Below are 27,883 nucleotides of genomic sequence, written 5' to 3'. Positions count from 1 at the left end.
TTGGTTTTTCGAGACAGGGTTTTTCTGTATAGCCCTGGCTGTCCTGGAACTCACTTTGTAGACCAGGCTGGCCTCGAACTCAGAAATCCGCCTGCCTCTGCCTCCTAGCCTCCACTTTTTAATATGCATGAGTGTTTTACCTGTGTATCTCTGGATCCCTTGGATCTGGGGTTGCAGACAGCTGTGAGCTGGCATATGGGCGCTGGGAATTGAACCCAGGTCTCTGAAAGAGCAGGCACTTCTGAGCCGTCTCTCCAGCACCACTACCACCCCCTTTTAAAATAAATATTTGATTATGTGTGGGTGTGGATATGCGTACAGGCATGTAGAAGTCAGAGGTTTCAATACATTTGGAGCAGGAGTTCTGTAGAAGGTTGCAAACTGCATTACGTGAGTGCTGGGAACTGAAGTCAGGTCCACTGACAGCAGTAGTGCCCTCAACCTCAGAACCAGCTCTCCAACCCGAAGGTCTTAAAATCTTACAGCAAGATAAAAATCTCCCACCTAAACCAACCTAGAGTACAGTCTAATGGTATGCTTACACCAGCTTCATTGTGAGTTTTGAGTAATGTTTTATGTACAGCTATGAGGTCACTGGGAAATGGGAACTTTTTTGGATGATATTTTGGCTTGTCATTAAATGTGTAACTTGTGACTGGCTCTATAACACAATTGGCCATACTAATTGGTAACGTTGTCAGCAGGGGGCGCATTGCTACCCATGTTTGAGCTTGCTCCTTTGATGGAACCGCTACTGGGAGCCTCCCTGCTAATTCAGGGCAAGAGGGGTTTTTTTGACTTTTTTTTTTTTTTTTTTTTGTCTCTTAAGCTGCCCAGATAGAAAACCTGAAGGAATATTTTCCTGTCTGGTGTGTTTTGTTGACATCTATCCCCTCATGATTTAATTTCTCAGCAAGAAGACAGTTTTGTGGTGGGCACCGCCGAGGGCACGGTATTCCATTTCCAGCTGGTGTCCATGACTTCCAACAGCAGTGAGAAACAGTGGGTGCGGACGAAACCCTTCCAGCATCACACTCATGACGTGCGTGCTGTGGCCCACAGCCCAACAGCCCTGATCTCAGGAGGTAGGTCCTCCCCCAGCCAGCTGCTCCTGGCTGCCGGCTCTGGCTCAGGCTGTTCTCTTCATGAAAGCCATCTCTCACGGCGTGTTCCCTCAGGCACCGACACCCACCTGGTTATTCGGCCTCTCATGGAGAGAGTGGAGGTAAAGAATTACGATGCTGCTCTCCGAAAGATCACGTTCCCGCATGTGAGTACCCCCGGCACGCTCAGCACCTCTCCCTCCCTCTGTCCAGGAAGACAGCTCGCACTTCACCTGCTCTCTTCATTGTATTCTGAGGCAAGCCTCCTTGAAGACATGTGCTATGTGTGCATGTACATGAATATTGTGATAATGAGGAGAGGAGGGTTGGGTGTTGGGAAGGGATGGTGCCATCTACCTTGAAAGGACCACTACAAGCCTGGTTCTCCACCTAAAGGTAGAGACCCCCCCCTTACAAACAAGCTGACCAAATTCCCATAAAGCACAGTTACTGAGGGAGGGGTGTTTCTCCAGAAAGCAAACTCAGGATGATATTTGCACTTTACACACACAGTTTAGGCCTGGACATATGTGCCCCGTGGTCCTTGCAAACAAAGCAGCTCCTCTTGCACCTGGTAACTGTCTGTACTCCAGGTCAAGAGCTGACTCTGTTTTTACCTCTTCAGGTACTTCGTGAATGTGGTGCACAGACATGCATGCAGGCCAAATACCCATACACATACAGTAAAAAATCCACATATTTCATGTATGTGGTTTGATAGTCAGACATAGTCCTCATTCCCCCGCCCCACCTTTGACTTTAAAGACAGGGTTTGATTATGTAGTCCTGTCTGGCTTTGTTCTCCCTACATAGAGTACACTAACCTTGAACTCATGGAGCTCCACTTGGTACCAGGACCTCAGTGTCTCTTGGCTGAATCCTTCTCTGTCCTTCTCTATCCTAGTCTGAGTCAACATTTGTGGATTCCTTTTCAGGGACTTCCTTAAGAATTTCCTTTTTTGTTTGTTTTGTTTTTAGATAGGATTTCTCTGTGTAGCACTAGCTGTCCTAGAACTCTTTGTAGACCGGGGTGGTCTAGAACTCAGAGATCTCTTGCTTCTACCTCCCGAGTGCTGGGATTAAAGACATGCACACGTGACCAGCTGCGTGGTCTCTTTTATCAACGTCTGTGTCGTGCTACCCTGTGCTCCTTGGGTTGTTCTAAAAGCACCGTGTTCGTTTCTCTATGTTTAAAAAACCTCTGGTTGCTATTGTTGTCTTCAGCATAGAGCCCTAAATGTCTGGTGTGTTTGTGGAAACCTGTGTTGATCTTGGACTGTCCTGTCTCATTCAGCTTTTCCGTTCCCAGAAGTCTTTTCCATGCTGCTTTGCATGTGACCTTGAGGCACAATGAGAGGTCACACGCCCTGTCCTCCCTGGGACTTGTTACCTTGCCTTCTCTGCTTGACTAATCTTTACCGGTGAACTACTGTTCTGTATATATTCCACGAGGCTAAGTTAGATGTGCTTTCTGCTCATCCTAGGTTTGTCCGTGTTAAATCTTGCACCATACCCTATGTATAGCATGACTGCCTAGTCTATGTCATTTCTTTAGACGAGTCTTTAGGTCAGTGGCTATTTCATCACCATTGTGTTCTTGATTCCTAGGACAGTGGCTAGACTGTAGTCGGATTTAGGATATGTTTATCAAATAAATGAAGATCTAGGGTGTTTCGAGACTGTGTCTCAGTAAGTAGACTAGACTGGCTTTGAACTCACAGAGGTCCACATATTTCTGCCTTCCAAGTGGGGGCCACTGTACCCAGCTAAATAAATGGGTTTCAACAGTAGAGGAGCTGGTATGCTAAGATGTTGAATCAGGGAAACAAAGCAGTGGATGACCAGGTTGCCCTACTTACAACGGTTCAATTGTTGGCTGCAGCGGCGTCTCATTTCCTGTTCAAAAAGAAGGCAGCTTCTCCTTTTCCAGTTCGCGCATCACTTGGAACTGTGGAGACTGGGATCCACATCTGCAACAGGTATGTCTGGAGAAGAGGCTTCTATTTTTGCTTTTGTTTTTTTAAAACTGGGAAGTATTTTTAAAAGGGGGGTGGGGGTGGGAGGGTGTGGCAAGAAGGGCTTATGTATCCCTCACAAGTAAAATGCCGGCCTGGGAGCACAGGTCCCTGTATGTGAACCACGGTATCGGCCGGTACACCCACACAGAAGGAAACGGAGGCCAGCCATAATTGTGCATGCCATTAATCCCGGCACATGGGAGGCAGAGGCCTGTGCCAAGACAAGAAAGAAAACAAATAAACTGGAAAGAGAATGCGAAGTATCAAAATTGCAGTTGAAATTCTGCCTGTAGAAAATAAGTTGCACATGGTGGCTATTCCCTGGCAGTGGAAACAGAAGAATCAGAAGCTCAGGACCAAGGCAGGAGCAGCCCTGAGCTTGCTGGACACAGCTATGGTTAAGAATATATGTTGCCTTTGTAGGATTCAGTTCACAGCACCTACACTGGATAGTTCACAACCCCACATAACTCTAGCTTGAGGGGACCTGACATCCTTTTCTGCCCTCCAAGTGCATACCCACACACAGAGGCAGCTAACTAAAAACACACAAAAATCTTACAAATACGGGAGGGCTTAAGCTTCTGTAAGATGCATGCAAGAGGTGGTTGAGCTGACAGCTATGGAGTCAGGCTTTGCCCTGGCCTGCTGGATATAGAAGCAGGCTGTTGAGAACTGAGAAGGTAGAAGGATGTGCAGAGGCAGTCCTGCGTGCAGACAGGCCGCGGACTCTGGAGTCAGTAACTAGTTTAAGAGTGAATTCTCTTCCTTAGAATGTATTGAAATCTGCTCCTCCCTCCCTGCATGTCTGTGGAGTGGGGCTTCAGCCATGTCAGACACGGCCTTAGAGCTCGTTTGCTGCTCTTTCGTAGTGCTAGCCTTTCAGAGCGTGCTGTGTACGTGGAAAACCAGTCACCCACGGGTAGGAATTCTGTGTTACTGAGGGTTGGCTTTACAGGAAAAATGCAGAATTTTTCTTTTTGGTGAGAAAAAAACTCAGGGAATTTTCTGTCTTTAGGCAAGAACGGAGATACTCTTCCACTCTCTAAAAACGCAGATCACCTCCTGCACCTCAAGACAAAGGTGAGGTCGGCTTGTACTCCCCGTCCAAGGTCCAGAGCGCTTCCATTCTGAATCTGAGTGCCACTCAGTCTGTAGCCCAGGCTGTGCCATCAGTTGGATGTTGAGAATTTGATAAGCGAGTACAAGAAATTGGTTTTCTCCTTTGTGTGTCCTTGTAGTAATTAAGGTGGTGCAAATAAAAAATTTAAATAAGTAAAGATATTGGTCATTTATGGTGGCACATGCCACCTGTAAACTCCAACATTCAGGAGGCTCGGGGATAAGTCTGAGTCTGGAGTTAGCCATGGACAGAGATTGAGTCCAGGTTTACTGTCATCAGGATTAGCCTTAGTTAGAATCCCTCCCTCCATCTCCCTGATACTGGGATTACAGATATGCACCTCCACACCAGCTTTAGTTTTAACTCTACATAAACTTTATGTTCCATTTTTCTTCTCCTTTGAATATTTTTCTTTTTCTTTCTTTTTTTTTTTTTTTTTCTTTCTCAAAGGTATTTTGACGGGATGAGGTTTTAGGACAAGGTGTAATCTCTGTGTAGTCCTAGCTGTCCTGGACCTTGTTCCATAGACCAGACTGGCCTTGAACTCAAGGACTGACTGCCTTTGCCTCCTGAGAGCTGAGATTAAAGGCGTGCACCGCCATATCACAGACAGAAAAGGAAATGAGCACTCAGTCCTTTGTCCTCAGCTATTGCATTAGTGCCCTCCTGCTTATGTTTCCCAGATTAAGACTTTCCAAGGTACTCAAAAGACCTAACGCAATACACAGTTAGCTGCAGGCACATGTTAGATTTGGGAATCAAAGCTGTACCAGTGATGTGTTCTGTCTGGGATTTAGTCATAGTACACACAGCACATGAGTGTTCAAGACTACATACAGGCAAGGCGGGCAATGGTGGCGCACACCTTTAATCCCAACATTCAGGAGGCAGAGGCAGGCGGATTTCTGAGTTTGAGGCCAGCCTGGTCTACAAAGTGAGTTCCAGGACAGCCAGGGCTACACAGAGAAACCCTGTCTCAAAAAAAAAGGCCTATGTAGGCATTTGTGGAAATGTCCAGAGCACTGAGATTCCTGTCATAGGAACCTTGTTATAAGGTTTGCCAGCTTTGGTGGTGGACTCCCCTAAGCTGCCATTGGGTGTCTAATTGGAGGAGGTTGTAGTGAAACGATGAGATGTTGTCTAGAACGAGTTGGTTTTCTCACTCGAGTTGCTCCCTCCGTTTGCCAGGGCCCTGAGAACATTATCTGCAGCTGTGTCTCCCCGTGTGGAAGCTGGATAGCCTATTCTACAGCGTCTCGCTTTTTTCTCTATCGATTGAAATATGAACGCGATAACATAAGCCTCCAAAGAGTAAGTGAGCGGGGCGCAGTGTGTTCCTGGACAAGAAGAAACTTCTGTATGTGTAATTTTTGTTTGAAGTAGCAATGAATTGGGAAGAATCCTCAGTGAAGAGTTAGCCAGTCATAACTGTTATGGAACCTACGGGACCTGCATGGTGGAAGGAGAGACTCACACAACTTAACCTCTGCCCTCCACATACATGCATGCAGCACATTTTTTAAACGTTTTATTTGCTTACTTGTGTAGATGTCTTGCATGCATGCAAGTATGTCTGTTCACCATGTGTATACTAATGCTTGCAGACACCAGAAATGGGGGCCCCGGGCACTGAAGTTACAGATGGTTGTGAGCTTCTGCATGGGTGCTGGACTCGGAGTCCTGTCCTCTGGGGAAGTAGCCAGTGCTTGTAACCCCGGAAGCAACTAGCCAGCTTACACACAAGTTTTTTGTTTGTTTTAAATCTTATAGAAAGTTCTAGGTTCAATCTTCAGCATTACCACTGCAATGCTAAATATATATTTACTACTGTTAATTTGTTTAATTTTTATACATTTTTAGAACAGAAGAGAATTACATTTCCTTCCTCTTTCCATTCCCTCTAAGACCTCCTCTGACCCCATGTATGCTCTCCATTAAAGAGCCTTTTTTTTTTACTATTATTGGTGTGTGCGTGTGTGTGTGTGTGTGTGTGTGTGTGTGTGTTTGCACACATAAATGTATAAATATAGCCTGCTGAGTCTATTTTTGTTAGTGTGAATGATTTTAGGGCTATGTATTTATTGTGTACATAAAAAAGAAATAGAGAAAGGTTCCTAGCAAAAATGTTCTTTTATTCCCATAGTATGCCCAGGGAGAGAACTGACCCATTACCATCTGGATGGAGAGAAGGCTAGGCAGGCTCTGGGAAACACGCCAGTGTTCCAGGCCCTTTGCGGGTGTTTGCTTGGAAATCCCAAGGTTAATGTAATGGAAACCTGGCTGTGTCGGGTTTGGGGTGCTACTTTCTCTCACCAGCTTTCACCGTTGATTTATCCAAAGGTTTCCAAATTGCCATCATTCCTGCGCTTTGCCCTGCATATTTTGTTTTCTGAAGATTCAACAAAGCTCCTTGTGGCATCCAATCAAGGGTCTCTGCATATTGTTCATCTGTCGGGAGAAAGCTTCAAGCACTTGCATACTTTCCAGCCGCAGTCAGGTGGGGATTTCTAACTGGACAGAGAGACTTCTTAGTGTCTCCAGGGTGGTGCCCTGCTCTCTTTAGACCCCAGCGTCGGGTGCTGGTGCTCTTCGCACCCTGCAGATACACTCACTCCTGTGTTTGCAGGTTAAGTAGGAGGGGATATCTGGCAGATGAAGACGTGTGACGAGATCTGAACTGTTCCTCACACCTACTCTTTTCTCACTGGGTTTTTTGATTCCTTATTTGGGGCCAGAGAAGTTTCATCGTGCTTGCTTTTGTTAGCAGAGTTAGAGAGAAAGTAAAAGTCACCTGCATCTGCGGTCCTGGTGCTAGTAACCCCAGTACTTTACCTAGTAACCCCAGTACTTTACCTAGTAACCCACAGTTCTTTACCTAGTAACCCCAGTACTTTACCTAGTAACCCCAGTACTTTACCTAGTAACCCCAGTACTTTACCTAGTAACCCCAGTACTTTACCTAGTAACCCCAGTACTTTACCTAGTAACCCCAGTACTTTACCTAGTAACCCCAGTACTTTACCTAGTAACCCCAGTACTTTACCTAGTAACCCCAGTACTTTACCTAGTAACCCCAGTACTTTACCTAGTAACCCCAGTACTTTACCTAGTAACCCCAGAACTTTACCTAGTAACCCCAGTACTTTACCTAGTAACCCCAGTACTTTACCTAGTAACCCCAGTACTTTACCTAGTAACCCCAGAACTTTACCTAGTAACCCCAGTTCTTTACCTAGTAACCCCAGTACTTTACCTAGTAACCCCAGTACTTTACCTAGTAACCCCAGTACTTTACCTAGTAACCCCAGTACTTTACCTAGTAACCCCAGTACTTTACCTAGTAACCCCAGTACTTTACCTAGTAACCCCAGTACTTTACCTAGTAACCCCAGTACTTTACCTAGTAACCCACAGTTCTTTACCTAGTAACCCCAGTACTTTACCTAGTAACCCCCAGCACTTTACCTAGTAACCCCCAGTACTTTACCTACTAACCCACAGTTCTTTTTTTTTTTTTTTTTTTTTTTTTTTTGGTTTTTTGAGACAGGGTTTCTCTGTATAGCCCTGGCTGTCCTGGAACTCACTTTGTAGACCAGGCTGGCCTCGAACTCAGAAATCTGTCTGCCTCTGCCTCCCGAGTGCTGGGATTAAAGGCGTGCGCCACCACGCCCAGCCCCACAGTTCTTTACCTAGTAACCCCCAGTACTTTACCTAGTAACCCCCTAGTACTTTGCCTAGTAACCCCGGTACTTTACCTAGTAACCCCCCCTAGTACTTTGCCTAGTAACCCCCAGTACTTTACCTAGTAACCCCCAGTACTTTGCCTAGTAACCCCCTAGTATGCCTAGTAACCTCCTCGTTCTCTGCTCAGTAGAGATGTTTATATAAGATGAAAATATTGTTGTGCATATAGTTTTATTTGGGGTCATTTGTCCTTGTGACTGTCTTTTGTGTTCTGTGAGAACATAGATTGCATCACCGGATGCATTGCTATGCACACCAGCTAATGCTGAATTAACAGCACTGGGGAGGTGCAACGTTGACTTAAGTTTCTCATCTGCTTTACGTTGATAGTTGGATATATTCCATGATCTGTCCCTTGTCCCTAGCCCTGGCATTTAGCTGCTTCGTTACCATTTAGACTCTTATCAGCCTGGATTGTCAACATTTAATATTAACTCATGGAAAGCTCCTTCAGGCCAGGTGTTGGGTGCACACCTCTAGTCCCAGCACTCAGGAAGCAGGGACAGATGGATCTCCGTGAGTTTGAGGAACTCACTATGAGTTCCATGGTAGCCAGGGCTACACAGAGACCCTGTCTCAGCTCCCTATATCCTCCAACCCCCAAAAAGAAAAAGACAAAAGAAAAACTGCTTCAGAGGAAACCTACCATTTAGGAATCAGATGAATTAAACCAACAGTTGTTTTAATTATAAATCTTAGACTACCTTGTCCTTAACATTGTTTTGGTTTTTCAAGACAGGGTTTCTCTGTGTAGCTCTGGTTGTTTTGGAATTCCCTCTATAGACCAGGTTGGCCTCAAAGGCAGAGGTCCGCCTGGCTTTGCCTCTGCCTCTCAAATGTGCGGATTAGCAGTCAGTGCCCTTCCCATCTGTGCCACCCTCAGCACTTGGTCTATGACTTGTTATAAAGCTTTTCTCATCATTAGGGATAGTTAGATGCAGCATATAGTTTAGCATAGAAAACTGATGTCTGAGTTTTACCTCATGTCTTCATGTTGCTAATTGAATCAAAACCTATTGACAAAGGTGCTCGGTAGTGTTAAACATACAGAGGCCATTGAATAAATATGTGCTTCAAACAGTGAGTGGGAAAAGGTAGTTTGGAATAATTAGCATAAGATACAGTTTCAGTGCTCCCTCAGGTCTGAACCACAGATGCCTCCAGTTGGTGGGGACGGTGTGGCTGCCTGACATTTGGGAAGCAGAGGCACACACATCCTAAATTTAAGTCTCTCTTGGGCTACAAAAGTATTTTCCTAAGCCGGGCATGGTGGCGCACGCCTTTAATCCCAGCGCTCGGGAGGCAGAGGCAGGCGGATTTCTGAGTTCGAGGCCAGCCTAGTCTACAGAGTGAGTTCCAGGACAGCCAGGGCTTCACAGAGAAACCCTGCCTCAAAAAAAATTTTTTTTAAATTTAGAAATAAACAGGTTAATCTTTAGAACTAATTTGCAAAACTCCACTAAATTCTCCTGTAAATGATTTATAGCCGGGTGAGCCTTGCTGGTCTCTCCATCATCTCCAGGGCTGGGCAGGCTGTGAGTGGCTAATTCAAGAACTTGTTTCTTCTGTCCTCACAGGGACAGTGGAAGCCATGTGTCTTTTGGCAGTCAGTCCAGATGGGAATTGGCTAGCTGCATCGGGTACCAGTGCTGGAGTCCACGTATATGATCTGCATCATCTAAAGGTGAGCCTCAGATTTCATAGCAGCAGTTTGAGTCATATGGGAGGCTGCTAGTCATGTTAAGATTTGAGGCAGATTGGAGTTACCTGGAAATTTACTAGACTTTTTTTTTTTTTTTTTTTTTTTAAAGATTCATCCACCCATTATATGTAAGTACACTGTAGCTGTCTTCAGACACTCCAGAAGATAGAGTCAGATCTTGTTACGGATGGTTGTGAGCCACCATGTGGTTGCTGGGATTTGAACTCTGGACCTTTGGAAGAACAGTCGGGTGCTCTTACCCATTGAGCCATCTCACCAGCCTCTAGACTTTTTTTTTTTTTTTAAGCAAGAATTTTTCCTCCTTTACATTCCTGTTTTAGAGTTCTTTAGAGCCTCAAAGCTGTACTCACATAATATTAAAATCAGTGAGAATCATGTAATTAGGGGTTTGAGAGTGATAAATCCATTTCCTGGCTAGGGATATAGGCCATTGGTAGAGTACTTGCCTTGTGTTCCAGGTCAGTCCTCAGTACCACAGAACGGGCAAGCAAAGACAACAGAATGATTAAAAGACAGAAACACCCAGGTGTCTCTGCTTTAAGGGAGGAGGGGAAGTTCTGATACATAGATTCAGAGCTAGAGATCCTGGCAGGCTTCCTTTTATACTTGCTGCCTTGTATATTCGCTGTGACTTTAAGTAAGGTAGAACCAGAGGGGAAGCGTGCTGGGAATCCTTCTGACTACTACTAACAGGTAACAATACTACCAGCTGTGCATTGAATCATATACCACAGTTCTGTCCCTGGCACCGCCAAAGCCAATGTTTCTGTGAAGTGCCCACATGCCTTGTAGTTGAACCCAAATGTCTGTCCATAGGCAATAATTTTTAACAGGGTTTCTCTGTATACCCCTGGCTGTTCAGAACTCACTCTGCAGGCCAAGCTGGCCTCGAACTCAGAGATCCATCTGCCTGCCTCTGGCTCCCAAGTGCTGGATTAAGGCATTTGCCACCATGGCCTAGCAGTAATGTTTTTAAGACCCAGAGTAGAGCTATGTGTTCTCAGTGCAGAGGCGTATTTGAGTGATTGAGCAGTTTATTCAGATAAAGCTGCTCTTCAGTTCTCTGAAAAGGCTTTACTTTGTAAACAGTTAATAAGCAGGCTTTGTTTGTTTGAGAAAGGGTTTTACTGGCCGAGAACTCACAAGACCTGGCTGACTACAAACTCAGAGCGACAGATTAAAAATGTGTGTCACCGCCGGGCGTGGTGGCGCACACCTTTAATCCCAGCCCTCGGGAGGCAGAGGCAGGCGGATTTCTGAGTTCGAGGCCAGCCTGGTCTACAAAGTGAGTTCCAGGACAGCCAGGGCTATACAGAGAAACCCTGTCTCAAAAAAAAAAAAAAAAAAATGTGTGTCACCACACCTAACAAAAGAACATTTTAAATGAAATTAAAGTTCTTTGTAGTTGAAATGCCTGAACTTCCACAGAATACTTCTGAGTTCGCTCGTACGTTCCAAAGCACAGTATTTCACACAGCTGACTTAGGGGCTCAGGCTTTAGTGCAATAATAAGCTACTTGTGTAGCATGTATGAGGCCCTGACAACAACAAAAACAATAATAATGATAATCAACTACCAGAAATGACTGACAGCTAGCTTTCTTTAGGGGTAGGTGTAAGAGCGTGGGTGAGGGGGCTGGTGAGATGGCTCAGTGGGTAAGAGCACCCGACTGCTCTTCCAAAGGTCCAGAGATCAAATCCCAGCAACCACATGGTGGCTCACAACCATCCGTAATGAGATCTGACTCCCTCTTCTGGTGTGTCTGAAGACAGCTACAGTGTACTTACATATAATCAATAAATAAATCCTTAAAAAAAAAAAAAAAAAAAAAGAGCGTGGGTGTTTGGGATAGGGTCGCACTGTATAGACCTGGCTGGCCTAGAACTTGCAGAGCTACCTCTGTTTCTGGGGTGCTGGGATCAGAGTTAAGCGGCGTCTTGCCCAGCTCATGTAACCTTTCATGACGGACGGTGTCCTATAGAGTCTTCCCTGTCTTTTCCCAGCTTCACTGCACAGTGCCTGCTTACAACTTCCCAGTGACCGCTCTGGCCATCGCCCCCAATACCAACAACCTGGTCATTGCTCATTCTGACCAGCAGGTGAGTGATCCAGTGCTTTCCAGTTCCCGTCTGCCACGCTAACGGGAACAGTTAGGAGGACCTTCCCGTGGAGATGTTGGAGGATGCATAGGCAGGTTCATTTGTGTGAGTGAGGCTTCCCTGTGCGGCCCATTGGCCAGCAGTACCCACCGGCTCACAGTGCAGTTCTAGAGAAGAACACAGAGTGATACAAGAGTTCTGAAGCGGGGAGTTCTGAAGCAACCTGCTGATGTAAACCAAAGATGACATGGACCCAGGTTCCAAATTAGTTACGGATGTAATAAAATCTTGAAAATAAACTGAAAAATGGATGGTTTACCTTCATGAGGAAATCAGACCTTACTAAAATAGGGGTGTCTAGATCTCAGCCAGAGTGAGAACTTTAAGTCTACAGGAGTTTTTTATGCCAAGTTATGAAGAAGCACTCTTTAAAATACTTGGGCTGTAGAACACATTAACTCGTCAATGCTGGTGTATCCTCATCTGTAAACTGGAGATGAGAGCATCAGCCAGACTCACCGTGTCTGGGAAATACTTGGTTAGCCTGCTAGGCAAACGATGCTTCCTAAACAGTTTTACACTCTCCCACACACACAGTGTCCAAAAATGCAACCTCATGTTCACCGGTTTTCATCCTTTACCTAGACTACTGAAAGATGCTGCCTTAAGTGCCTTTGTCATTTAAACTGGTACCCTCTGAGTTTAGTGGCAATGCCCTACAATCCTATCATATTGAGGCAGGAGGATCACAAGTTCCAGACCAACCAGAGCTTAAACAAAAAGCTCTGACTGGAAAATTCAGGGTGATGACTTATTAAGTAAAATGTAAGGCTGAATAGGGTGCTTACTGTTCACTACTACTCGTGGTTAGGAAAGGATAAGACACAGAAGGGACCGGAGCCTCTGAACGTCGTGAGTGCACATTTGCACTTGTTTGGTGGTGTGTTCTCCAGGTATTTGAATTCAGCATCCCAGAAAAGCAGTATACAGAGTGGAGCCGCTCTGTCCAGAAGCAAGGATTTCACCAGCTGTGGCTCCAAAGGGATACTCCCATCACACACATCAGCTTTCATCCCAAGAGACCAATGCACATCCTCCTCCATGATGCCTACATGTTCTGCATCATTGACAAGTCCTTGGTGAGTTTGGAGACTTCTTACTTAGGGTATCTTTAATTTTGTGTGTGTGTGTGTGGATGTGTGTGTGAGGGAGAGAGAGGGAGGGAGGGGAGAGACAGACAGACAGACACTGTGTGTGTGTGTGTGTGTGTGTGTGTGTGTGTGTGTGTGTGTTTTGCCCACAGAAGCCAGAAGAGTGTTTTAAGATTTTCAGCCCCGCTTTGGCTGAGTTCCAACTCCATGAGCATCCTGTTGGGAACCGAACCCAGATCCTCAGCAAGAGCAGCAAATGCTCTTAATTGCTGGGCTGCCCTTCCAGCACCCCAGTTTGTTTTAGGCTTTTTGAGACTTGCTGTTGCTATGTAGCCTGACTGGCCTCACGTTAAATTTACAGCAATCCTGCCTCTGCTTCTTAAGTGCTGGGGAAGTGACGTGTGAGTTACCACGCCCTATCTTTACTTATGAATTTTTAAGTATAAATAATGATTGATAGCTAAGGGAGCCTCAGAATACAAACTTCTACTTCCATGGTCAGTGGAGGATGGGTACAAACTGCCAGCGTGTTGATTGGAGGAGAGGTAATTCTGTTTGGCACACTCCCTGATTTGCATTCCTACTGTTGGGTTATGGGTTAACCTTTCTGGACTAGTTTTTCAACACTTAATCCCGGGGCTGGTGAGATGGCTCAGCAGGTAAGAGCACCCGACTGCTCTTCCAAAGGTCCTGAGTTCAAATCCCAGCAACCACATGGTGGCTCACAACCATCTGTAACGAGATCTGACTCCCTCTTCTGGTGTGTTTGAAGACAGCTACAGTGTGCTTACATATAATAAGTAAATAAATCTTTAAGAAAGCCAGGACAGGCCAGGGCTACACAGAGAAACCCTGTCTCGAAAAACCAAAAAAAAAAAAAAAAAAAAGAAAGCCACATAATCCTAAGTAGAAAAATGATTGGGTTGGCATTCAGAGGGTGACCCTCTGGAGGGAATACGTTTGAGCTGATGACCCACTTTTTAAACTTTCACTCTTGGATGACTGAAGCAGTTTCATTCAAGGAGACCCCTGCTGATGTTTTGACCACCCTGCTCCTTAGCTGACCACGTTTCAAAAGTTGGTCTTTGTGTCTTGTGAAAAGCCCAGCTGGGATCCAGTGTCTGTGACCGTGATTTGGGTAGGGATACAAGTGCTTCCTTTAGTTTGAGATGCTAGCTGCTGTTTTGATTTTTTTCCCCTGAGTATACATGTCTTTTCTGGGTAGGAGCTTTTCTTCCTTGGAGGCCTGTGGACCACAGCCATGGCTGTACTGCACTTTGGGTTTCAGTTATACCCAACACCAGCTGTTCTGCCGCTCTGTGAAGGTGGGGGTGGGATGTGCGTGGGTAAGGCAGCAGATGGCTCTAAAGGAGGTGTGCACAGGGAAGTGTCACTGAATCTCATCTCATGGGCCTTGTGTCCTGGGATGTGGGAAGCAGAGCTGGCTGGCAAGTGCCTCCTGTGAGAGAGTGGAGCAGGAAAAGCCCCTCCCACTCACTCAGCCTTCTCTCTGTAACTCAGCCCAGAAGCCTTTCACCCTGGCCATGGTGATTGGTCCTTCATGTCCTTGTCCTAAGTAGAGCTAGTTCCCAGGAAGTCAGAGATGAAGTGAATCATTTATTTGGCCGTCTCTTGAAGTGTCAGTGACACATCAGTGGGTAGTTTATGTTATTTTCCCTGGGGGGGAACCTTAGCCGCTTGGCCAGTATATTAGATATGGTTGGGGGAGCTGTGGAAAGCACAGGGACTGTGTGGGCTGAGATCCTGCACATGCCCATTTGTTCCTGACAGTGTTGCTGACAAGCCTGGCCTACAGCATGCCTGTCTTTAATCTTGCCATAGAGTATGAAACCCTTTCTTGCTTCATCCTGCCCATCATAACCCCTTTTGCCTGAAGCATTTTTACATGACCTAGGGTGCATCAATAGGTATACAGATGAAGAATGTCTGTGTGTGTGTGTCTGTCTGTCTGTCTGCATGAGTTTGTATTAACCATGTAAGTGTAGTGCCCACAGAGACCAGAAGAGGATATTAGATTTCCTGGGACTGGAGTTACAGGCAGTTGTGAGCCACCTAATATGGGTGCTAAGAACTGAATCTTGATCCTGTGCAAGAGCAATAAGCATTCTTAACCACTGAGCTATCCTTCCAACTCCCACATGTATCTAAGACAGTTCTTTTTTTTTTTTTTTTTTTTTGGTTTTTCGAGGCAGGGTTTCTCTGTGTAGCCTTGGCTGTCCTGGAACTCACTCTGTAGACCAGGCTGGCCTCGAACTCAGAAATCCGCCTGCCTCTGCCTCCCGAGTGCTGGGATTAAAGGCGTGCGCCACCACACCCGGCTCCTAAGACAGTTCTTGAGGGCTGGGGATACGGCTTAGTTATAGAATGCTTGCCCACCACGCATGAAAGTCTGGTTTAGAGTCCCAGAAAAACAGGGACAGTAGAATAAATGTAAAACAGGTGTAGTAGAATACGCTTTGGAAGTAGAGATATGATCAGAAGTTCAAAGTTATTCCTACCTTTGGCATCAATTTGAATTCAGATTGAGGCTAGGGAGCCTCTCTCAAAAAAAGGTTTTCTGGGAGTGCCTGGGGTGTTGGCTTAGTGGTTAAGAGCATATACAGAAAGTAATAATTTAAAATTTTTAAAGATTTTGTAAGTTTTTATATATTATGCACACAGTGTTCTGCCTGCAATCCGGAAGAGAGTGCTAGATCCCATTACAGATAGTTATGACCCACCGTGTGGTTGTGGGAATTCTACTCAGGACCTCTGAAGGAGCAGCCAGTGCTTGTAAACTCTGAGCCATCTCTCCAGCCCAAAGATTTTCTTTATACATATACTTTTCCATTTATTGAATACTAAAGAGGAAGGGCTAGGGCTGGAGAGATGGCTCAGCAGTTAAGAGCACTGACTGCAGCAGGGCAGTGGTGGTGCATGCCTTTAATCCCAGCACTCAGGAGGCAGAGGCAGGCAGATTTCTGAGTTCGAGGCCAGCCTGGTCTATAGAGTGAGTTCCAGGACAGTCAGAGCTACACAGAGAAACACTGTCTCGAAAAACCAAAAGAGAGAGAGAGAGAGAGAGAGAGAGAGAGAGAGAGAGAGAGAGAGAGAGAAGAAGAAGAAGAAGAAGAAGAAGAAGAAGGAAGAAGGAAGAAGGAAGAAGGAAGAAGGAAGAAGGAAGAAGGAAGAAGGAAGAAGGAAGAAGGAAGAAGGAAGAAGAAGGAAGAAGGAAGAAGGAAGAAGGAAGAAGGGGGGAGATGAGGAGTTCTAAAAAATTAAAAGGTTAGGGATATTGTTCAGAGTGCTTGCTCGTGTGTCTGTGTATCTGTGTATTTGTTATGTTGCTCTAATAAATAATTATCCTTGTCTTTTCAGCCACTTCCAAATGAGAAAACTGTGCTTTATAATCCACTTCCTCCGAAAAATGAATCAGATGTTTTCCTGAGGCGGACGACCCATGGGTTTAAAATGTCAAAGATATATAAGGTGAAACCCTGTACTGTACCCTGGTTGGTGGCTTCCCGGCGATGTTAGCAAAATGTAACAGCTAACAGTTAGAAGACAAGGGTGTCTTCTTCCATTAGCAAGTAGAGACCCTGACTTGGGAGAGGAACAACCTTGCAGTTGTCTGTTGCTGTAGCTGTGGTTCACTGTTCTTCAGTAGGTTAGAGCAGGGAAGTCGTACTTCCCTGTGTGCGAGACATTTGTAGTGAGCAGTGATCTTGGTACTCAGGTGGAGTCTTTGTTAGAATGAATGTTCTTCTCTGAAGAACTTCTAATTAGAGAATATTTCAAGGAATAAAAGTAATGGGAGCCATTAAACTTACACGATTTTCTTTTTGCTAATTTCACCATATATAAAACGATGTCCTTTAACCTTATGGTACCACGGCTGTCTGGCCCAGCTCAAGTTCCCCAGTCATACTCCTTATGAGCCAACTCCACTACAGGGCTGGCCCTGTCCGCCCATGTTGAGTCCAAGGGCAGGAAAGATTGTCAGGAATTTCTGTCCTTTGAGTCTTGACCAGAGCTGGTGGAGAATGACTCTGTTACTGTCGTCTCTCTGCAGCCCTTGCTCTTTATGGAACTTTTGGATGAAAGGACACTTGTGGCAGTAGAGCGACCCCTGGACGACATCATCGCTCAGCTCCCACCACCCATCAAAAAGAAGAAATTTGGAACTTAAAACAGGGCACTGTCTGTGTCCTTTCTTGAACTGTCTGTCTGTCTATCTTGTTGTTTGTTTGTTTTTTCCCAAATCATGATAATAAAACAAAGTTATTCTTTAGGACTAGACATTTTAAATTATTTTCCAAAAGAATGAGCACAGATTTCCTTTCTTTGAGTGCAGTGGCATAAAGGTCATTATAAATCCCGGTATCAGGATGGCTCTGGGGGGACACACTGGACCCTCAAGCCTTACAACTCCTCTTGACCATTACAAACTGTCGTGGAAGGAGAGAACCATCTCTGGAAAGTTTTCCTCTGACTTTCTGTGTATGCACACAGTAAAGGCGAACCAAACTTCAAAGTATGTGTAGCTGCAGTAATGCTCTGGACTAGCTGTGAAAAGCCCAGGCTCTCTGTTCTCCTGTCTGTGTTGGGGTGTCAAAGAACTGGGCTGTCACAACTAGCCTGCAACCTAATCAAAGGGCCTCTCAGTGTCACCTTGGAGAATGCTACTAACAGCCATCATCCACTTTAGAGTTGAAGGAAGAATTTCACTGCAACATCAAAAGGAAGTGCTCCATCCTCAGTGGTTGTATTCTGTTGCCTGCTGCAGGATGGAGAGCTGAGGATGTGGGTTCTGACAGCATCATATACACTGCTAGGAGAACATTTTGCTACAATGAATCCGGTCTGGAAAGAGAAAGTGAGAATTTTAGGCAGATCTGTGGGGAACAACAACAGAGGTTACAAGAGAGCATTTACAATTGATGCAATGAGGCTTACAATAATGGCCAATTTCTGTTCTGCCTGTTTAGGTTTAAGGGTGACAGGACTGGTTTAAGCACAGCTACAAATTCATAAGTCATTTTGTTAAACCTTCGTGGATTTAACTTTCTTGATCTTGTCTATGTTAGACTGGGCTGTTGGCCTTTAGCAACCAGTCCTGGTCTGCCTAGAAACATGTTTTTGAGTCCATATGTGATGGGACACACCTATGAATCCTGGCACTAGGAAGGGTATTAAGTTCGAGGCTAACCCTGACTGTAGTTTGAGCTACACACACACACACACACACACACACACCCAGACAGGGTTTCTCTGTATAGCCCTGGCTGTCCTGGAACTCACTTTGTAGACCAGACTGGCCTCGAACCCAGAAATCTGCCTGCCTCTGCCTTCCAAGTGCTGGGATTAAAGGTGTGCGCCACCACCTCCCGGTGTAGTTTGAGCTCTTAACTCATAAAACAAGAGATACATAGAAGTTCCAGACCAGCCAGGGCTTTGAGTGAGACAATGCCTGCCTGCCTGCCAAATTGTGTGAGCCAAAGTCCAAAGCCTGTTGTACTGATGCACACCTTTAATTTTAGCACTTGAGAGGCAGATCTCTTGATTTTTGAGACCAGCCTGGTATAGCAAGTTCCAGGACAGCCAGGGCTACACAGAGAGACTTGGTCTCAAACAAAACAGACCAAAGTTCAAGTTTGAACTTTGGATGGGAACAGAGTCAAGTCTAAGATGCCACAAAGACTGACTTCACTTGGTTCTCAGTGGCTGTCGAACTGTAAATTCAAGGAGTCCTTGTTAACTGGGGGCTAGTTTATGGCCCAACTTGCTTAACTTTTCTTGTAGTGCTGGGGATGGAACCTCGGGCAGCTTGGAATATGAAGTAAGTGCCGTGCCACAGAACTTCACCCCCAGCCCACCTGCCCATGACCTCTTAGATCACGAAGGATATGCTTCTGTCAAGTGGATTCATGCTCCTGTAAGTGGCGAGCATTCCTTTGCAAGGTTTCCAGCCAGTGACTTGAACTTCCATAAATGGTATGGGAAGGAAGAAGGGCTTTAGGCCTTGAAACTCTTCCTAAGTAGAAAACTGGATACAAACAAAAGAAGCCCAAATGGATTGGGACAAGTCAGAGAAACTGGGGGAAGGGAAGATAAACCAGCGTTAAAGAACATCTCGGTGCATATTTCCCACATTATGGGTATTTGTGTAGCAGAACTGCTGGAGCCGTTCCTCTTGGCATCAACTCCAGCTTGCTGCTCTTGCTTGAGTTCTTCAGAGAAGTTTGGACCAGAGACTGGCCTAGATGTGGTCTTTTTTTTTTTTTTTCAACACTACTCAAATGACTTAATAAACTCATTTCTCCCATATGCTGGCAGGCAATCTGATCTCTTTGCCATGGAAATAACAAAACTTAGACTAAGAATACAAACTTGGAAGACTGGAAGTTAGAAAAGGCTTTAGGGAGCTTACTTTTCAGCATTAAAGCTGTTCAGGTGGGCATGGTGGGGCAGGTGAAAGGCAGAAACAGGAACATCGGGAGTTCAAGGCCAGCTTCTACATACTGAGTTTTGGCCACCTAGACCCTGTCTCCAAAACAAAACAAAAAACTTTTGTTCCAGGGCTGGGCACATGGCTCAGTGATAGAGTACCTGTTTGATGTGCAAAAAGCCCTGGGTTCAATCGCACCACCAAAAAAAAAAAAAAAAAAAAAAAATCCAACCTCAAGTGGAATTTTATTTTGGTTTCTTGGTGGGGGCAAGGGGGACAACCTGGAACTTATTCTGTAGACCAGGCTGGCCTCAAATTCATAAATATCTTCTTGCTTCTGCTTTCGAGTGCTGGGAGTTGTTTTTGTTTGGATTTTTTTTTTTTTGTTTTGGGTTTTTTTTTGTTTGCTTGTTTTGGTTTGGTTTTGGAGACAGAGTTTCTCTGTGTAGCCCTGGCTGCCCTGGAACTCACTCTGTAGACCAGGCTGGCTTCAAACTCAAAAATCTCCTGCCTCTGCCTCCCAAATGCTGTAATTAAAGGTGTGAGCCACCACCGCCCGGTTTTTTCCTACCTCCTGAGCTCTGGGATTAAAAGTCCGCCACCACTGCTCCCTGTTTGGTTTGGTTTTGTTTTTTTAATACCTAAAAAGCACTTGGGATGCAGAGGCTAGTTAGTTTGGAGGCCAGCCTGGTTTACATAGTGAGTTCTAAGTTAGCCAGGACTCCACAGGAACCCTGTGTGGAGAGGCACCTTAAAATCTAATGAATTTTAGATTTATTTTATGTGTGTGAGTCCTTTGCCTGTATGCATCTGCACCACCTTCCTGCGAGTGCCCATGGAGTATGGATGAGCAGGTTGAATTCCCCATCACAGAGTCACTGACAGCTCTGAGCCACTGTGTGGGTACTGGAAATGAAACCTAAGTCTTTTGGAAGAACAGCCAATGCTCTTAACCCTCTCCAGCCCCATAATTCTGTTTTAACCTGATTTTCCACGACGCCATTCTATTTGCCTTGACAAATACCTTGGAAAAACAAGGGAGGAAAGATTTATTGCGGCCCACAATGTCAGTCCTCAGTCCGCTGCCTCCATCGCTGTTGGCCTGTGGTGAGGCAGAACATCATGCTGGCAAGAACAAGTGTGGGGAGCCGGGCGTGGTGGCGCACGCCTTTAATCCCAGCACTGGGGAGGCAGAGGCAGGCGGATTTCTGAGTTCGAGGCCAGCCTGGTCTACAGAGTGAGTTTCAGGACAGCCAGGGCTATACAGAGAAACCCTGTCTCGAAAAAAAAAAAAAAAAAAAAAAAAGAACAAGTGTGGGAACGAACATGCTCACCCCATGGTGACCAAGAAGCAGAGACAGAGGGAGAAAGGCAAGTATGTCTTAGGTATGGCCCTGTGACCTACTTCATCACAGCGTATTGAAGAACTTGCCACTCTCATGATCCCGGTTGCTTCCTATCAGCACCACTAGCCAGGGTAACACATGATCTCTCCGGGAGTGTCCTTAGTATACCAACCAACATCCCCAACAACACAAATAGAAGCCCCATAGGCACCACTAGGTGGCGAGGCACATTCCTGTGCTTGTAACCCTAGCACTGGGAGGTTAAGACAAGTTCAAGGCCATAATCAGCGGTCTGGCTAGTTCAAGGCCAGCTGGTACTATTTCTTTAAAGGGCTGGCAAGATGGTTCAGTGGGTAAAGTGGCTGGCTGACAAACTCAATGATGAACCCAATCCCTTAGACACACATGGTGGAAGGAGAACCAACTCTCAAGAGGTGGCCTCTAGCTTCTACATTCGTACTGTGGATACACAAGCCCCCCCAAATAAAGAAGAATTTGAAATTGTAAAAAAAAAAAAAAATCCAGGCTCACACATGTGATCCTAGCATCTAGAAAACAGAAGCAAGTTCACGGCCAGGAGCGGCTACAGGTTTATAGCTAGATTCTGGGGTTCTTGTTTTGTTGGATTTTTGTTGTTGTTTTGTCACTTTGAGACAGGAGCTCACTATGTAGACCCATCTGGCCTCAAAGTCTCTGTGGTTCACCTGCCTCCTAGGTGTTAAGATTAAATGCTTGTGTTACTTCCTGGTGTTTGTTTGGGGGCCTGTGTTTGTTGTTTTAACAAAACAACAACAATAATAAAACAGGCCATCAAGATAGCACATGCCTTTAATCCCAGCACTCGGGAGGCAGAGGCAGGTGAATTTCTGAGTTCGAGGCCAGCCTGGTCTACAAAGTGAGTTCCAGGACAGCCAGGGCTATACAGAGAAACCCTGTCTCGAAAAAAAAAAACAAAAAAAGGGTGCTGGTGAGATGGCTCAGTGGGTAAGAGCACCCGACTGCTCTTCCGAAGGTCCGGAGTTCAAATCCCAGCAACCACATGGTGGCTCACAACCATCCGTAACGAGATCTGGCGCCCTCTTCTGGAGTGTCTGAAGACAGCTACAGTGTACTTACATATAATAAATAAATAAATCTTAAAAACAAAAATAAACAAAAAAAATAAAATAAAAGAGAGAGAGAGCTAGCTCAGGAGGTGAGATAAAGCATCCACGTTGGGTTGGTGGCTCCTGGAGAAGGGTGGAGGCTGGGTGAACCTCCAGAGTTGTGAGGCACTAAAACTGTTAGAGCTGATAAGAGGAAAGTGGTCGTTTGTTTATTTTTAGATCTTATTTGAATTTCATGGCAAATTATGTAATTTCCATAATTGTCAATAAAAAAGCGCTGGTGATTTTCCATAACTAAGTGGATTCAACAAAACTAAACTGCTTAGCGTGTCCTTGCTAATATTTTCCTATAAGGAAAGTCACACAGTGACAAAACTGTCCCCAGCTGCTTCCCATTAGGAGTGTGGTTAGCAGATGTGGGGTTCCGTGGCCCTAATACAGGAGATAGTTAATCCGGTTTTGTGGGTTTCAGATGGGTAGTGATTTATCTTGGTGGGAGGAATTTTTTAAAAAATGTGCCCACATCAGCTTAAGCATATCTTTCCTTAGTTTGCATTGGACAAGAAATACATTGTAAACTATTTCTAGCAAATGGCAAAGTAAAACAACCATAAAAGGGACAACTGGCCTCTCTGTCTTCTGAGGGAGAATTACAGAGGATGTCAGGCTGGTAATTTTACAAGCTCATTTCTCCCTTGGCCTCTGGGTTACTTTTGTGCCCGCCTTTGTTCCTCTGGAATCAGGGAAGTGACCTTCAGGCTTGCTAAAAAGCTGAGATTTAGCCTGGGGCCCTCCTTCCTGATGAAGTTACACAACACTCAAGCCTTGGAAGCAACCCCAGATCCACTAATTCTTTTCTTTGACGGCTCTTGGCAGCGAGTGTTTCCTTCCAACCAAAGTGTAGCTTTATACCAGATCTGCTTGTCACCAAAATTAATTTAGCCATTTGTCCTTTATGCCTACAATCAAACAGTGTTGTGGCAGACTCATTCCTAAAGAGGTGGAGACTCTTACTTAGCTGGAGAGTTTCGACCACCAGATTTTATTTCTTGCCCCTACTGGAGGCCAACAGGTAATAATAACATCAGCTGGTGCTTTTTTTGGTTTGTTTGCTTGCTTTTGAGACAAGGTTTCTCTTTGTGTAGCCTTGGCTGTCCTGGAACTCCCTCTGTAGACTAGGCTGGTTTCGAACTCACAGAGATCCACTTGCCTTTGCCTCCTGAATGTTGGGATCAAAGGCGAGCCCAGCCATGGTGCTTTTTAATGCTGCCCTGTGCTTCCCATTCACATACACCATCCAAGCATCACAGCGCCCTTTAAGGCAGAAACTATCCTCTTTTGTTTTTGAAAGAGATACTAAGGCTTCTGACCCCAACCCCTTTTGACCATGATAAAGTTAGTAGGTGGCCACATGGAGCTATGTAATCCTGGCCCACCTGGAACTCGCAAACTAAACTGGCCTTGAACTCATAGAGATCTGCCCATCTTTGCTTCTCTGGTGCTGTGTGGGATTAGAGGAATACATCACTAAATATGTCAGGACATCAGTCCAAACAGTCTTTTGAACCTCAAGTTCTTAACTATCAAGCTGTTTTACACACCCTATTAAGTTTCTTTTTTTTTAATAAAATTTTAAAAAGATTTATTTTTTATGTATATGAGTACACTGTAGCAGTCTTCAGACACACCAGAAGAGGGCATCAGATCCCATTACAGATGATTGTGAGGCGGGACTTGAACTCAGGACCTCTGGAAGAATAGTCAGTGCTCTTAACCGCTAAGCCATCTCCTCAGCCCCACCTATTAAGTTTTTTTTTTTTTTAAGATTTATTTATTTATTATTATATGTAAGTACACTGTAGCTGTCTTCAGACATTCCAGAAGAGGGCACCAGATCTCGTTGCGGATGGTTGTGAGCCACCATGTGGTTGCTGGGATTTGAACTCTGGACCTTCGGAAGAGCAGTCGGGTGCTCTTACCCACTGAGCCATCTCACCAGCCCACCTATTAAGTTTTGAAGGTGCAAAGAATCAGGCCTGACTTGGAATTCTAGGATGAAGTTACAAAATGAACTCCTCGAGCTGGAGAGATGGCTCAGTGGTTAAGAGCACTGACTGCTCTTCTGAAGGTTGTGAGTTCAATTCCCAGCAACCACATGTGGCTCACAACCATCTATGATGAGATCTGACTCCCTCTTCTGGTGTGTCTGAAGACAGCTACAGTGTACTTACATAAAATAAATAAATAAATCTTTAAAAAAAACCAAAAAACAAACAAAATGAACTCTTCACAAGGAGCTACTGCCACCCCCTCCTTTTGAAGTAGTAATGACCTCTGCCTGTTCTAAGGAATAGTGAGACAGCAGTTGATAACCGAGGAGAGGAGCTATTGACCGGTGACGGGAATTACCTCAGCCGGTCCCTCTTTTAGAGGTAGATAAAATCAAATGCTTGCTAGAAGAATTCTCTAAGCTTGTCTCCCTGTCCTTAGGAACCCATGGAAACAGATGTGTACCCTGTTTCAGCACAGTAAGTAGATTTCACCAACTACTTGAAATTTCCTAGATGGTAATTTTTGCTCTGTGAGGAACCAATAACTCTCATAGGGATTATTTGAGAAGACGCTGGCACCGGAGGAAGCACCGCTGCCAATCAGTCACAAGCTTAATGAGTTTCCTCTCTGCGAGAGGCAGTAGTTTCCAAGCAGTGGGGAGCAAAAATAATCCATAGGTGGTCTTTGCCTTCCTGGGATATATAATTTAATTGGGCATTCCAGCCGAGGCCTAGAATTGCATCATTCAAAGGAAAAGTCCCAAAGTCTTAGGGAGTCACAGAAAGCTGGGATGAGGTCTTGCTGGGGAGTTTAAGGTACCCGAGGTGTTCTGTATGGATGTGTGAGGCATCACTGGAGAATGCTGGCTGGGTGAGAGTATCTGAGCTTAAAGTAGTGATGAAGGTGGACTTTTTACCTTGGAAGCAGGAAGGTCATTCTTGGCTACACAGCAAATTTGGAGCTAGCCTGGTTTACATTGTCTTGGAAAGTGGGGGGTGCGGGGGGGGGGACTCTGGATGGTCTAGTAGGAAAAGCTCTTGCCTCATATCTGTGAGAACCTAAGTTCGAATCTCTAGAACCGAAATGAAGCTGAACGAAATTAACCTTGCTCCCACAGCAAGATGAGAGGTAGAAACAAGAACCCTGGAAGTTCCTGGGCCAGCTAGCCTGGGGTATGCAGCAACCAAGGAACCTGTCCCAAAACACAGTGGGAAGAGGGATTGACACTGACTAGTCTCTACCACTGGATGTGTGCTATGGCTTCTGTGTACCTACACACACACACATACATGCACACACACACACACACACTAGTGGCAAAAGGTTTGAGGCTTCAGTGCCAGCAAGGCCTATGTAGTGATGTCTAGGCCAAAGACACTTGCTTCAAAATAATGGTTTTTTTTTTTTTTTTTTGGTTTTTTTTTCGAGACAGGGTTTCTCTGTATAGCTCTGGCTGTCCTGGAACTCACTTTGTAGACCAGAAAATAATGTTTTTTTAGAGAAATACTCCCAAGAAATACTCTCATTACCTTCCCTGTGGGTTTAAATATTTTAAATATTTTGTTATATAACTTGCTATCTTACATAAGTGTACTCACCATTAAATCTGTGACTTCCTCCAACTCTTTTGACAGAAAAGTCCTTCATACCCTTGGAAAGAATTCCCAGCACTTATAAAGGTGTCCTCCTTTGCCGACCCCCTGGTGATCACACATGCACAAGTGTTCAAATTAGTTAAGACTTGAGTGCTCAGACTCCGAGGACTCAGCTGCCAAATGCTCTCTAACAAGCAGAAATTTCACATAACTCAGGCCTCTGGGGGGCTCTGGCTCTGCTGGAGTCCAGCCAGAAATGCCTGTGACTGCAGGTGCACTGGGCACATTGGGACCTGCGGGAACAACAGGCCAGCTTTGCTGCAGCTGATTAGGCAGCTAGGGGGCTGAGCTCGCACTGCAGACATTTGCAGCTTGGAAAAACCCATACCCCACTCTTCGCAAAGATCTGTTGTAATGGGATCTCTTTCTTCTGCCGAGAAGATATGTTCCTCATTTTGAATTCTTTATTCACTCAGGTTTGGAATGCTTAACCTGTTCAAACGAAGTTTCTGCCTGCCTCTGAATGCAGTCTGGTGGAGCAGAGCTGGGTGCTTGGCTACTGAGTAGGCTCTGACCTGTGTGTTTCCTGAGCAATCCTTTGAACTTCCCCCTTTACAGGAAATGATGCACACTCCCTCTGTTTGTTCCCAGTCTCTGCCCAAATGAAAAGCATGGGAATTTTATTTCGATGCTGGAGAAAAGAATGGTCCTAATGATTTTGCTGAGAACTTACCTTCTCAGCCTTGTGGGGGCTTTTTGTTTTGTTTTGTTTTGTTTTTCAAGACAGGGTTTCTCTGTATTGCCCTGGCTGACCTGGAACTCACTATGTAGACCAGGCTGGCCTTGAACTCAGAAATCCGCCTGCCTCTGCCTCCCAAGTGCTGGGATTAAAGGCGTGCGCGTCCAGCAATTTTTTTTGTTTGTTTTAGCATCGGGAGTAATCTGAGGACTGAGATTTCAGGTTTCAGGTCTGAGCCACAAATCCTGGACAAGACCCTCGTTTTTTGTTTGTTTTGTTTTAAAGTGTGAGGTGGATAGTAGGCAACAGTAAATAAACCGTGAGGCTGTAGAACAAAAGTTTATTATTATTTTTTTTTAATTGTGGATGTTAGGTCAGAGTCTTTATGTTAGTCTTTCCTATTTGTTCCTCTACCCCACTTCCTCTACCCGAGGGAGATGGCAGTAGATACACGCACTAGCTAGGATAACAGACGCTCGATTTTATTATGCTGAGGGTCCTCACACAATGTTCACTCTAAATCCCTAAGCCTATCTCCCCAAGGCTGCTCACCTGTGCTACATAGCTTAGCTGAAGGTCAGGTCCAGTGTCTAGCAGAAGTCTCTGATTTAAGGGTCAGGATCCTGGGGGTCAGGTGGGGGGAGGAGACTCCAGCTGCAGGGCAGGTCAAAGTGGCATCTCTCCAGATGAGAAGAACAGAGCACTGTCTGCTTGTCCAGTGGGAGTCAGGTCTTGGGCTGTCTGGTTATCTTAAGTGACATCATTGAGGTCTGGTTATCAGGTATCAGGTGTAGCCTTGGGTATAGTGGGGATCCTGACTAAGCTATTTTTTTAACATATCTAAAAGACCTTTTTTTTTTTTTTTTTTTGCTATGGTCATTACATATAGTCTTGTTATTGGCTCTGCAATTAACAAAATCACTGACTCTTTAGCTAACAAAACTTTATATGGTTTCTTGGTCATCTACATATGCTCTAAAAAAAAAATGATGGAACCCAGACTAAGACTGACAAACTTATAAAATCAAGACGGAACCCTTCAGGATTTGGTTATATGCAGCCTTGCACACTCACTAATTCCACTAACCTTATGTCTTGTTCACATTGGCGTTCTGGCAACTTCCTAAGGAATCATCACAGATGGTTAATTTTTTTGTGTTCACTTGACTGGGCTAAAAGACGCCTGGATAGACAGATGTAAAACCGTTCTGGGTGTGTCTGTTTCCGGAAGAAAGTTTTTCCATGGTGATCTGAGTAGAGAAGATTGTCCTCAACAGTGGGACCATCCAATCAGGTGAGGGCTGCCAGGGAACAGTAAGACGCGGTATACTCACTCTATGAAAACTGGGACATCGCTCTCCTGCCACACTTCAGTGCTCCTGGTTTTCCATGGACTGGGCCAGCTTTTACATAGTAGCTTTCCACTCCGGCCCCACTGCCCCTTCTGCCCCCTCAGGCCTCTCTGGTCTTCTGATAGCTTCAGATTTCTACCTAGTCCTCAGGTCTTTGGATTTGGATCCAGAGCCTTTTTCTGGGAGTGCAGATGGCAGATTGTGGAGTTTAGCCTCATAATCTTGTGGCTAATCTCGCACAATCTTCGTTAACTATATACACCCGTTGGTCTGTGGGGAACTG

The 27,883-nt window shown here is 45.2% G+C and overlaps 1 protein-coding gene across 1 annotated transcript in view; it reads left to right on the top strand.

Moving 5' to 3' along the window:
• Utp4 (UTP4 small subunit processome component) overlaps positions 1 to 17,253 on the top strand; it is a 29,838-nt gene extending 12,585 nt beyond the window's left edge. The window contains exons 7-17 of the mRNA XM_021169609.3: positions 914 to 1,085; positions 1,179 to 1,270; positions 2,986 to 3,082; positions 4,140 to 4,204; positions 5,433 to 5,555; positions 6,585 to 6,741; positions 9,566 to 9,672; positions 11,716 to 11,811; positions 12,765 to 12,950; positions 16,341 to 16,451; positions 17,035 to 17,253. Of these exons, the coding sequence (XP_021025268.1) occupies positions 914 to 1,085; positions 1,179 to 1,270; positions 2,986 to 3,082; positions 4,140 to 4,204; positions 5,433 to 5,555; positions 6,585 to 6,741; positions 9,566 to 9,672; positions 11,716 to 11,811; positions 12,765 to 12,950; positions 16,341 to 16,451; positions 17,035 to 17,151 (1,323 nt within the window). The 3' untranslated portion in view covers positions 17,152 to 17,253. The remainder of the gene's footprint in view (positions 1 to 913; positions 1,086 to 1,178; positions 1,271 to 2,985; positions 3,083 to 4,139; positions 4,205 to 5,432; positions 5,556 to 6,584; positions 6,742 to 9,565; positions 9,673 to 11,715; positions 11,812 to 12,764; positions 12,951 to 16,340; positions 16,452 to 17,034) is intronic.
• The last annotated feature ends 10,630 nt before the right edge of the window (positions 17,254 to 27,883 follow it).

Source organism: Mus caroli, unplaced genomic scaffold, assembly GCF_978045245.1.
Source record: "Mus caroli unplaced genomic scaffold, Mus_caroli_1 scaffold_10, whole genome shotgun sequence".
NCBI classification, from domain to species: Eukaryota; Metazoa; Chordata; class Mammalia; order Rodentia; family Muridae; genus Mus; species Mus caroli.
This window is presented reverse-complemented; position numbering and strand designations above follow the sequence as displayed.